This window comes from Pterocles gutturalis, unplaced genomic scaffold (assembly GCF_000699245.1).
Source record: "Pterocles gutturalis isolate BGI_N339 unplaced genomic scaffold, ASM69924v1 scaffold48664, whole genome shotgun sequence".
In the NCBI taxonomy this organism is placed as follows: domain Eukaryota; kingdom Metazoa; phylum Chordata; class Aves; order Pterocliformes; family Pteroclidae; genus Pterocles; species Pterocles gutturalis.
In genome coordinates, this window is record NW_010132779.1 from 15998 (window position 1) to 28451 (window position 12454).

The window sequence follows — 12454 nt, forward strand, 5'->3', positions numbered from 1 at the left end:
TCCAGCAACTGGTGAACAAGAGACTTAAAACAAGTAATGTCCTGAAAAGTGAACATGAGCTGCATTCGTGCCAGTAATCCCTATGCCAGGAGGGAAGTTGACAACTGCAAGATGCCAAGAAGAGGAAGAAAAAAAGAAAACCCAAATGAGCTTTAAAAGAACTACAAAGTACTCCAGGAATAGGTTTTAAGCATTAACAACAGAACTGCATAAAATGCCGGGAGAAAAATGACAAAACAGTCTTTGACAGGCAGCACACAGTTAACTGCAAATGGCCTAAATACTATAGGTACAAAAGTGACACTTAACAGGGTCATGGTGCACCTGGGCTTCCAGCTGCACCGCACCTTCTGCTGGCTGGGCTTCCTGCTGCAGGCTTCCCTCCTACACAAGGGGAAAACCATGATTATTCCGCACCACCACCCACATTCTCTCTCCCTGGTTTCTGCTTACTTTCTCCTGTCACCCTTTTTCCAGTGAGGTTGTTGCCTGCACCCCTCTGCCCAGGTAGCAGCATCCTTCCGGCCATGGATCCAGCACCACCCCAGAGCTTGCAGACAGGCTGCACTGTCTGCCCAGAACAAGTTATGCCAGCTTCCTGCTCTCCCAGCACCCCTTCCCTCCCCCATAGCACATGAAGCCAGCTGTTACAGCTTCAACGGTTTTATAGACGTGTACATTGACCTCATGGCAGAAGCCAGGAGACATGTGGGATACCACAAGCCCCCCCAAACAGGCAGCGAGACACCACCCCCCCGTGCACACAGGCGGCGACGCCAGTCTCAAGATTCCCTCCCTATTGTAATAATTTTTGCTCTGCGCAGAGATTTATCACATGCAGCTGCCACAACTTGTTTACAAGACACAAAAGCCATGAAAACAAGGTTGATGAAGTCTGCATGTGAGCTGTTTTCCCTGGCAAAGATTTGTCATACCTCTTAGCTCGCTTACACCCTGGCTGGCCAGGCAGTCTCCAGCAACCCTCGGCAATGCCTGCCCTTCATCTTCAGAGTCAGCCTAAGTGTGTGTTTTCAGTCAGTGGGTGCGTTTTGACACAGCTGCCTTGCAATTAGGTTTATCACTGCTGCAAGAACAGCAAAACTGCCCGCATTGTCTCCTTGTTTCTTCCTACAGCTTGTTTGTTTTTCCCTTATTTTACGGTAAAACAAGCTTCCAAAAAGAAACTTCTCCTTTGCTCTACCAGGGATGAGTGGCCAGCACATTAAGCCTTTGGTTTGTTACTAGGACTCCTGCTCAGTTCTGGATCCTAGTTCGACCTGATGCCCTACATCTACCTACCTTTGATAATTTTATCTGGAGTTACTTCAAGTTTCTGCTCTGGAAGAATAGGTTCAGGTAAACTTCAGTAGCCTGCACCAAAACTATCAGTGCTAGATTACAGAAAAACAGAAACTCCCTTTTGATATTTTCTAGTGGCTATTCAATATGAGTAATTTTCTTCCTCCAAGTTAAATCACCCCAGGGTAGGGAAAAGATTTTACACCGAGTACCAGGTGCTACTCAGCCAAAGGGGTCTGGCTTATGACTACAGCTGAACTTCTAGGTGTAACCTTAACACAACTAATAATTAAAAAAAAAAAAAAAAGCCTCACACAAAACTGGTCACAAGTGAAGTCCCCAGGGTAAGTCAGTCACCAAAGTGGAAACACAGTGCTCAATCACATGGGCAAGGCTTTGGTGCTACACTAATGTTATTTTGTGTGGCATAATGGTAAATGAAAACAGCACACAGACCACAGACTTTTACTTTCAATGAAAACTGTTAACCTGAATAGCAAGAACTTTCTTCCTCATCATATTTTCATTTTCATTACTGCAGCTGTTCTAGTGGAATTACAGAACTGGTCAGTTCAGCAAGCAAAGCTCAATTCTTTTTTTCCCAAACTTGCTGACATTTTTTTTTTAATTTTAAAGGGTTGAGTAATGAAGAGTAAAGATCTCTGAGAATGACCTTTAATGATCTGAGTCCCCCACATTTTCTCTACCCCACAGGAAACCAGCAACCTGCTTTGGGGAAAAAAAAAAAAAAAAAAAAAAAAAAAAAAAAAAAAGAGGAAAAAGTCAAACAACTCAAATGAAACAACACAAACATATTTACAAGAGGATGTTTTTTCCTTCATCAGTGCTTGAAGCAGTGTTGCAATAAAGTTCCTTCCTGCATGTGGACAAGGAACCATCTTCCAAACCTTTACCAAAGTTGACAATCCTACTTGGTTGTCTAGCACCCTTTGAGAACAATAATCTACACCACAAAAGGATTTCTGTTGACCAACTTTTCCCTCAACATTGACCTCACAGTTACACAAAAGTTGCTTCCATTTTATTTTATAATTGCTCATTAAAAAACCCAAACAACTGAAAAAAACATACATAGGTATCCCAGGAAAAATAGCCTAGAAATGTGTGCAGAGAGACAAGACCCAAGGCTTTTTCTGGACTCCCATGCTATTCCTTGAACACAAAGTATACATCCATCTCTGGCGATATTCAAAATTATGTTTTTCTAGCTTTATTTCAATAGAAAGTTTTTTTTAAATTCTATATTCATACAGTATATTAGAATGACTCTGTTTTACTGAAGATGATGCAGACATCAGTAGGCCAGTGTTTACTATTAGCCTTTTTTTTTTTTAAATATAATCATTGACTTTAAACTTGAAGGTTAAAGCAAGGCAGAAGAGCAGTAGAATTAAAAAGAGTACTCCAGAGAACAAATAGAGAATATTTCTGACACTAAAAAAAGATAAATGCCATAGCAAAACAAAATGCATACACATCGCAGTTTGAATATTGCAGTCCTTAAATTTGTGAGCTCTCCTGCTTCACAAAGCCCTCCCCAAAACTCCCAAACAGACAACTGGTTTTGTTTTCAAGGATTAGCCGGAACTGATTTTTTTTCCCCTAGAGGTCTCTTATTTCACTGTTGTTGGAAGGATAAGAGTGGGTGACTGACATTCAAGAAAGTTGCAATGTGAGCTGCAAGTCTTATAGCAAAATCCTTTTTCGAAAGGTAACCTAGATTTTGTTGTCCAGAACACACCCCAATACAACAGGGATCTCTTCTAATCTTAGATGACCACCTGTTTAAATATCTCACCAAGACCTGGCTACCAGAACTCAGATTTCAAACAAATACAGTCTCTTCTATTTCAGTCTACTACAATTACTGAGTCAAAACCTTGCCATTGCTAGTCCAAGAGGAGTAAGAGTGGGAGCTTTTGTCCTCCCCCCTCAAAATTTGTCACCAGTGATGGATGTCTAGGAGCTGTCACAAAGACCTGCAAAGAACGCTCATCCCAACCCCTCTTCAGGCCTCCTCATTTCACGCTCAGAACTTCCCCATGAGCTGTCACATCTCTCAGCCCTAAAGTATTTCTAGGAGACAAAAGATGGAACTCTCAGAGAAGCCTAAGATACCCCCCTAAAATTTAATGAGAGTTGCCTACATAGCTCCCTTTAGCCCCTTTAAAAAAATTTCAACATAGCAGAACATGGTCAGGTACTTCTGGCCCACTCTTCAGCATTCCTTCAAACATCTGGTTAAGAACAACGGCTAGAATAGTTCTCTAAACCAAACAAAGCCGGTGTGAGCTCAAAAATACTTCTCACTTCCATTTATTTCAAGAGTAAAGCTGCGTTTTCTGCAAAGCTTGTATTCAACAAAATACTCTGTATGCATCAATTTTTAAAGAAAATATTTTATTACATTATGGGAAAAAAGCATAATCATCCAAAGTTCGTATTGTTAAAAAAATTGAAAATTTTAGACAGCATGTCGGTATATTCTGTTCCGCATGGGAATGATAAGAAGACTCTATATCATTACTAGATATTGCACAGTCTGAAAGAAACAAAAACAAATCACATGATCTTGGGAACCATCTCACATTATGAAAAACCTACAAAGAAAACATAAAAAAAAACCCAACACACAATCCTTTCTTTCTACAGTAGGTTTAAGTTTATAATTCTTGGAATGACCATATCCCACTGAAGACCATCTCAGTGACAGGAAGCTTCATTTCAGCAATCCCTTGTGCAAATAAGAATAATTAAAAAAAAAAAATAGCAGTGAAGTCTTTTGATATCGTGTAGGTGGCAATAACCACACAGCCGTTAGATCCCTGCCTGGAGAAACAAAATGGGGAAGGAGAAGGAAGGGGATTTAGGCCATAAGTTTCGCCTGCAACTCCATCTCTGCTGCCCTTTTGAGTGCAACATCCACCAGTAGCTGAAATCCACTAAAATCCTGGTTAAGGTCTGGTGGGGTTGGAGGAGGAGTGTTAAAGAGCCCACTTTGTGTATTGGCACCAGGTCCCAGTTTGGATGCATCCTCATGGTAGGAGAGGGAGTTGTCTGTGAAGCCGTTGGCCGGGGGCTGCTGCAGGTCCATGGTCTGGCCTACATCAGCTGGCTGGCAAAAATGGAAAGGGGCGTCTTTCAATGCAGTCACAGTTGTGTGGCAAATCACTGATGGCCGAGCCAGGACCAATCCCGGGGAAGCCGGCTTGGAAGAGGACACAGTCTTGCCGAGCGCCGCAGCAGCGGGAAGGAAGGCAGCCTCCTCCAGCAGGGGAATGTAGTTCTTTGTGCTGATGGAAGACTCCACCAGGCCGCCCTCGGGAAGCTTGGTCCCTCGCCGCGAGATCGTGAACTGATTCGGGTCTTTGCCATCTTTCCTCAGCATGTCAGGTAAAAGCCTGCGGCGTGCATTGATAAACCAGTTGCAGACCTGGGAATATAATGACATCTTAATTTCTACCTTCATTCATTTCCAACTATGTGCCATTAGAGTCGTTGGTTTAGATTAATGAATCCCTCCAAGCAGTTTCCTTAACTGCAGAACAAAGGAGAGACCTACTGACAAGTTCTGACATGCCTGGCAAAGGCCCTTCCCTTGTCCCAACTCTACCCCCAGGCTCCCCACTCCTGTTACAGAAAGCCCCTGGACATCTGAAGACTGCTAGCCCCAATGGAGGGGTTTAGCTTTTAACTCTGTGCACACACATTAACCTATTAGCTATTGTTCCCTGGGCTTAGGTTAATTAACAACAGGAAAACCTTTTCTCTCTGAAGAGAGCCACTCCTCCCACAAATAGTTACTGATTTTCCTTGTTCAACTGACTGTGTCGACAGACATAACATGAATTACCTCACTTAAGTTTGTCCTTGTTTAAATATCAAACCAGTTTCCTGGGCGATACAGGATAGTTTATAGTTCAACGTCTTTCTTCTGTTTACTGCATAAAGGAAGTTTTCTTTACGATGTTACATTAAGGAAATTTTACTTTATAGCCAATTACAAAATTTGTACTAATGAATTAATCTGGAAAAATAAAGCCCAGAAATCAACAGGAGCACTCTATATTTAGCACCTCTCAAAAACAGATTCGGGTTTACCCAAGTTCGCATGCAGCCACCTTCCTATGAGGTGGAAAGCAGCAATTGTCAACAGCTCTTCCACCAAAGATGATCACAGAAGACAAGAATGATCCAAGGGACCTTGCAGCTGCCAGTCATATCCCAGGATCAGAACCCAAACTAACCACACAAAAGCCTGATCATACCTATACTAATGCAGTTGAGTAGCTCTATCCCATACAGGTTGTTCCACTGATCTTAATGGAAGTGATCATACACATAATAATTCTACAGGAACTAGCCTCAAGTTGCAGTTTTAGAAGTGAAGAGTTATATGTTAAGCTGTGTATCACCATAAAACTCTGTTGACAAATAAAGACCTTCTTCTCGCAATAAATTACGTTATACAGACACTTTATGTCTTTTGGGCCCCAGTTTCGCAAAAATTAGCATGCATGCTTGAATTCATTACTGTCTTCTCCCAGAGAAGTAATTTTATTCCCAATAAACAAAGATCATCATAACACACAATTCATTTGTATTTCTCCTTACAACTGCCATCAGGAGAGTAACAATAAAAAACTAAATCTTACATGCAGTGTAAACATTTGTACCAGTGACTAGAAATTAAAAAGAAACAGAGAACAGCTCCTTTTGAAGTGAGAACTAGTTTTTTTAATACCTGTAGTGTAGAAAGGTGTGTTTGTCGGGATAATAGCGCCTTTTCTTGCTCTGAAGGGTAAGCATTGTATCGGTGCTCATATAGCCAGTCCCGAAGAATCTGCACGGATTCCTTGGGCAGGTTGCCACGTCTCCTCCGTTTGCCTGAGCCAGCAGATGAGGAAAGATCCAGTGGGACATCCATAGTGTCATCATCCTCCGTTTCACTGCCTGATATTGCAACTACACCTACAATCATAAGAAGACAAGAACAATCAGCCTGCTAAATCTGTGAACTACTCAGCTCCAGCATTCTATGATTCAGGCACTTTTTATAACATTAACTGTCTTTACTATGAATCAAGGTATAGCCTCCTATACAAGAGATTTGTCCTGTAGCCGTAACTTGTCAAGCTCTAGCTGTTCTGTCAGTTGAACAAAAAGTAGCACCAATGATCTGTTCCTAGGAGAATTCTTCTCCGCAAGCCCTCATTTTCTTGTTCCCCTGGCAACCTTTCATCTGCTGCATGTTATCAGATAGCTTCTATCTAATGCCAGCATTGTCCACATTTGCTTGCTATGGTATGCATCCATCAGTCCTCTTCAAGGATAACTGACCAGTGGCTGGGCAAAAGGTCAATAAGCAAGAACTTAAAGCACCCAACTCAGGCAATGGGTTATTTAATTACTTCTTAACATGCTGGTGCTTCCCTCCAGGGACAGACAGCTTGTAGATTTTATAAATTAATAGATCATTCCAGACCTATTAATAAAAACTAATGGAACAAGAAAAGAAAGGGAAGAATTGTATCTGTCCCCACCCCCTAGTGGATTTTCACTTAGGAAGGAAAAAGTGCAGGAAAAAGTCATGCAAGAGTCCACAAGGTTATCAGGAGATGGACTTCTTTAATTTAATTGCACTTCTGTATCAAAGAACCACAATCTTTTAATGTTTGGGTGGGTTTGTTTGTTTCAAACATACCACTTTGCATCCTTTTTTTCAACTTCATCATTTTCATTCTATATTTTGATCTGTGGAAATGTGTGTTCTGTGCTACACTTACTAAAAAGGCTGCACCTTTACAAGTTAACTGCATACCTTTTTACTTCAACACAAAGGAAGGAACAGATTTCAAAATTTGATTACCCCTTATATATACACCACACCAGTCCTAACAGGAAGCTATGGTATGTAAATGAAACAAAAACAAACAAACAAACAAACAAACAAGTATTCAATAGTTAGGAAGACTACAATTCTGCTCCTTTGGTAGGATATACAAGTCCCTGAGGAAACAAACAGTACTTTAAAATACAAAGAAAACCATGCTTTAGATATTCACCAGGTTAAGCTCACCAGAAATTTTAGCAATCTTACAAACTATATACAAATCCAAATAAGGTATCACCCATTTTCAGCTAGCACAATTTAATACTCACGCCAAGTGAAATTATACTGGCTTTCACAAGTATTTGCTAGAAACTGCAGAAAGAAAACAAGCCCTTCATCTTTCTGTGTTCTGAACTTAGACTGGTGGGAAAGGGGCGAAGAAACTTACTCGTTCATAAAATCAAAACTAAAAACCTTAATAGCAAAACCAAGTTAAATGTCAAAAGTAAGATTTTTATGTGGGCAACCACCTGTAATTCCAAAATTCTGTTTAAGGTAACAAAGTCAGCCCTAAAATTCAAGAATTGTGCCTGTGAAAGTATGAAACTATATAAAGCTATAGTTATTTCCGTAAGTAAAGCAACAGAAGGTATTAACATCATTTAGAGACAAACAAACCCCACAACACAGAAAGAAACAAAGAAGGAAGTTGTCTGCGTGCAAGTTTTCCTTAGTACTTGGCCGGGAGAGAGACAGAAGAGGAGTATCTTTCCGCACACTTTCAAAATTTAGACAAAGCTGACATTGTAGATTATTCTTTCTTTCCCCTTTCTTTCTTTATGAATAGCTGAAACATTCTTAAATTTAGTTTAAGTTGTCCATATTTCAACACGTATTTTTTACATGCAAGCATTCCCAGGAGGACAATCAATCTGCAATTTGTCTAGTGTAGTTACTTCAGTAACTTACTTAGTATTGTTTCATTTTCCCATTTGGTGATTTAATGTAACCGACAGACACCGAACTGACATACCAAATTTTTCCTGTGATAATTAGCTACATAAATTATCCAGTCATGGAACAGGAACAATAGGACAATATTTAAAGAGCCAACATAAGATAAACTCCAAATTATGTAAACAGGTTCTTAATTCACATAGAAAGTATGTCAAGTTTTCTTTAAAATGATTCAGAGCAAACTGCTTTGTGTTTGTCATAGCTTCACGGAAAGTGCTGTCACGCTTGCAACCTAACCTCAGAACATGCCTTGCACAATGGTCTGGAGCCATGAGGAACATTTCTTGGAACAAAGATCCTGAGACAGGATGATGGCTCTGCAAAGCAGCTCTTCCCTTTTAAACTGAATTTACAAACTAGCTAAAACTAGCCTACAGTATTCAGACAATGTTTTCAAGAGCACTGTTCTTGTTTGTCAGGAACCAGAAGTGTTGCAGCACTTCAGTGGGTTGGGTTTTTTGTTTGTTTTTAAATATAATAGGCAGCAAGACAGGACCTTGGAAAACTGTGAGAGGCAAACAGTGAGGGCAGGAACTAGAAGGAAGCAAATCCAAACAAACTACTTTTATGAGAAAGTTTGGTGGCCAATGGTTTGTGAGCCACATTTACATGGCGTAACAAAAAGTGTTCCAGACACACACCACCCCGTCTGGAGTAACCTCTCCAAGATCTCACACACGGCTAAAATACTCCATGGGAGCCTCTCTGAATTTGAGAAAACTGACTTGACAGCAAAATTTCTTCTAGAACTGTGTCTCTTTTCATACCTGCCCCCCCCCCAGGTGACAAAATACTGTCTGAAAGCCAGCAGCAGAAAAACGTTTCTCTGTTTTGCAAACATGATCTTTTGCTGAAGTAAAAGTTGCCGGCTGACTAACAGTAGCCTACCTAGCAAGAAATGAGTCAACAGCGGAGCCTGCCCTTCGACCCACTGGCTCAGTGTGTCATATTAATTGACACAGTAAATCAGTGACACAAAGCAGGTTTTGGTTAAGCAGGAAGCCCAGTGTAGTACAACTTCTCATTTAAATGAGCTCATTTAAATAGATGATCAGCCCTCTGAACTTGTGGCAGATCTCTGGTGCGGTACAGAGCGAGCGGCCAACAGGAAGTCATGGCTAGAAACCTCACGCTACCCCAGCTGATATTTTTTACTAGAGCAGGAGCCACGTTGTTGCTGTCAAGGCTCTGTTTTCATTAAAGCAGTCCTGCTGATTACAACCCAGCTTTGTTTTTCCGTCTTGTTAGTAATCAGGCTATTCGCTGCTGGTTTCCTGTTTTAACAGGGCCCAACTGAAAAGGCTCCTGGCTAGGCTCCACGACTGGACCATTGGCTTACTGTTATTTACACCAAGAATAAAGGCTTGTGGACACAACGAGTAGCCCCAGCTGACCTACTAATTTATTTCGTCTCAAAAGCAGGCTAGTGCCAGGTTATTTTACGTCTCCTCCTAAACATGTTTAACCTAAACAGAAAAACTGCGTATACAGAGGTAAATTAAAGCAGCACGTGTTCATTTGCAGAGAGGTCTGAGAAACAATACAAAATCCCACTTCTCCACTCCTGCAATCACCACTTAAGATGAGCAATCCACACTATTAATCACCTAAGAACTACATGATCAGCATCCCTTCTTTATAGATTACTTTATCCTCCTGGCTTCCCAACTGAAGTAATATACACGATTGAACGCACTGTTGCATCCCATCATAGCCCAAAGACTTTACAGGTCCTCCCGTAATCAGCTCAGGGAAGATGACACCTAGTATCTCGAGTCTAGGCTCAACCCCCAACCGTTAACAGCTTGAAACAACTTGAGTAGAAGTACAGGGATGACTGAAGTTGATTTCAAAATAAACTACTGCTACTTGAGAAGGCACACTGAAATACCTTGAAGAGGAGGACAAAGTATTTGGAGAGGCTGAGACAAATTAAATGGAAGTTAAGCAAATGAAAAATTCAGGCTATCAGGAAAAAAACCACAACTGTCCCATTGCGCCGGGGAAGAGCTTCACAGAGGAAGTGGCAGAAGCCAATTGTTATTCAAAACAGGACAAAGTATACGGCAAGGAGCAATCTCTGCCCTCCAGAGAGGGGATGGACAAAAATCACCTTAACGGAAAACCTCCCACCCCCTTAGGCTTCTCTGAATTTCTTAAGCTGGATTTGTTTTTATGAGCACAGATAAACAGAACCAGTTCCCATCTAAGGCTCCGATCCTGTTGTAACCAAGTTCAGTAGGATTCCTCACATGTATAAACTTGAGCACATGCCTGAGTCTCTGCGAGACTGTAGTCTAAATCAGGTAATTAACAAGCTGAATATGTTCAGTGTGATTGCTATCAGGTTATTATTTGTAAATGGAACTATCCACAGAAGAGCCCTCAGATTTTTAATCCACAGTCTGTTAAAAAAAAATATATAAAATAAAACCCAAACAAAAAACCCCAACAACCCAAAACAAGAAAATCCAACACACAAACAAAAAACCTAACTAAGATTTAATGTGAATTTTGAAACCAACAAAATTAAGTTTAAAATTATTCATAAGTAAACAAGAACTACAAGGATGCAGAAGGGAATCTCCATAGTAAAAAAAAAAAAAAACCAAACCAAACACACACCACCAAAACAAACCCAAACAAAACACCAACAAACTTTTTTCCCTGAATAGGTTTCATAATTGAGGAACCAGCTTATTTGTTTTTCTCTGCATTTCATAGCTTGCGCTCTATTGCTTCTAAAACAGCCAGGCTTGGCTATACTATACTTTTTTCTTCCTTCAAACAGGATTCTTCTAGGAGTGCGAGCAGGAAATCTGTAACAAAATCACTCTTTGAAACTTCTTGAAAGAGCCTCAAATGCCGGGAGGTCACAAATAACTACAAGCCCAACCTTTAATAAAACAAAGGCACCGTAGCCCTAACATATTTTTAAAAGTTGCCGTCTTTGTCTCCTCACTTTTAATTTCTGCCACGCAAACCCCAGGCTCATGGTCCCTCTCAAAAGTTCTCCCTCCCGCCTGTCACCTTTCATTGTTTCCATTGTTTCAGCCCAGGTCTTGCAATCCTCAAAGCAGGAGATCTTTCCCACCACCTCTCTCTCACACGTACACACAAAGCCCTACACATGCATACCTAGAAACTACATCAGCGTTTTGCACACGCATTTATTTCGGGGGTGGCAAGAACAACAGATGAAAGTGCAGGGAGTTTGGTTGGTATTTCACCAACCAGCAGCTGCCCTCGGGGAGAGAAGTCTGAACAATGGAAGCAACAGCAGACAGGAAACCAGCTCACCACCGCTGTGCAAATAGGGAGCATAGGAATGTCCTAAAAATAACTGGGCTAAATTAATTCAGTTAAATCATTAAAAAAAAAAAAAAAAAGGAAAAAAACCTGCTTGCAATAGAGTTAAGAACCTCAACCTATCTGAGACGACTGAAACATTTTAAAGTCAATGCTGTCACGGTCTCCAGGCACAGACGGCTGAGCTTGGTATGCAGCACATGTTGTAATCTCACAACCCGTGCAGTGAGCTAACAGGCTGAAACGCGCCGTGCGCGCCCAGCTCCTGCGGGAACTCGCAACGCTTCGCTTTTAAACCCTGCCCGCTGTTTAAACTTCGTCTTTGTGGCTTAATTCCCCTTTGTATGTGTGCTCCTCTTAAACGAGTGGCACGTCCAAAGCTTCTTACGAAGGCTACAAACCATATTAGTACATCACGTTACCAGCAGCCCAATGATTTCACGAACTACATATGCATTAATTGCTCCAAGGATATTAACAATGAGCGAGGCTGCTCTACTACAGACCCGCAACAGGAATGCGTAGTAGGGGAAAAACAGCACAACTCTGGAGTACTGAACATGCGCACTGCTTCCCTCTAACCCTCCACTTCGGGTAATTTAATGGTCTTTGAATGCAAAACACCCCTCATCCACGCTACGGGCTGGTAAATCGCAACTGAAAAGACACTGCCTTGCTATAAACTTTCCAGACAGCGCAGATGTGTTAAATCTGAAAGCACGTTCCACGTCTTTGTGGCCAAGCTCTAATTTAAAAGCAGTTAAAGCACCACAAGAGCATATCAATCCTCTAAGTGGAAAGTTTGTCTGTTTGTAAATCAACACAAAGAAAACTCAGAGCCTTATTTTTCTGAGGAAAAAAAAAAAAATTCTTCCTCCTTTTAACCCTGTGTCGAAACGTTTGTACTTTTTTCCCCCCGTTTTAAAGGACAAAGGGAAAGGCAGCAACTTTCAGCAAAACAACGCAGCCGAGTGC

At 41.2% G+C, this 12454-nt stretch overlaps 1 protein-coding gene across 1 annotated transcript; it reads right to left on the reverse strand.

Moving 5' to 3' along the window:
* Positions 1-3709: 3709 nt before the first annotated feature.
* On the reverse strand, positions 3710-11216 carry TGIF1 (TGFB-induced factor homeobox 1). The gene is made up of 3 exons (XM_010080966.1): positions 11201-11216; positions 6065-6291; positions 3710-4753 (listed from the first exon to the last, which is right to left on the reverse strand). The coding sequence occupies exons 1-3, from the start codon at positions 11214-11216 to the stop codon at positions 4187-4189; spliced, it is 810 nt and encodes a 269-aa protein (XP_010079268.1). The 3' UTR covers positions 3710-4186.
* Positions 11217-12454: the final 1238 nt, after the last annotated feature.

What these genes read in the sequence shown, in the direction of transcription:
- TGIF1 (XM_010080966.1), bottom strand. An exon ending in CACACCTTTCTACACTACAG is followed by an intron (nt 4,754 to 6,064) that starts GTATTAAAAAAA and finishes TTATATTCCCAG; the next exon opens with GTCTGCAACTGGTTTATCAA.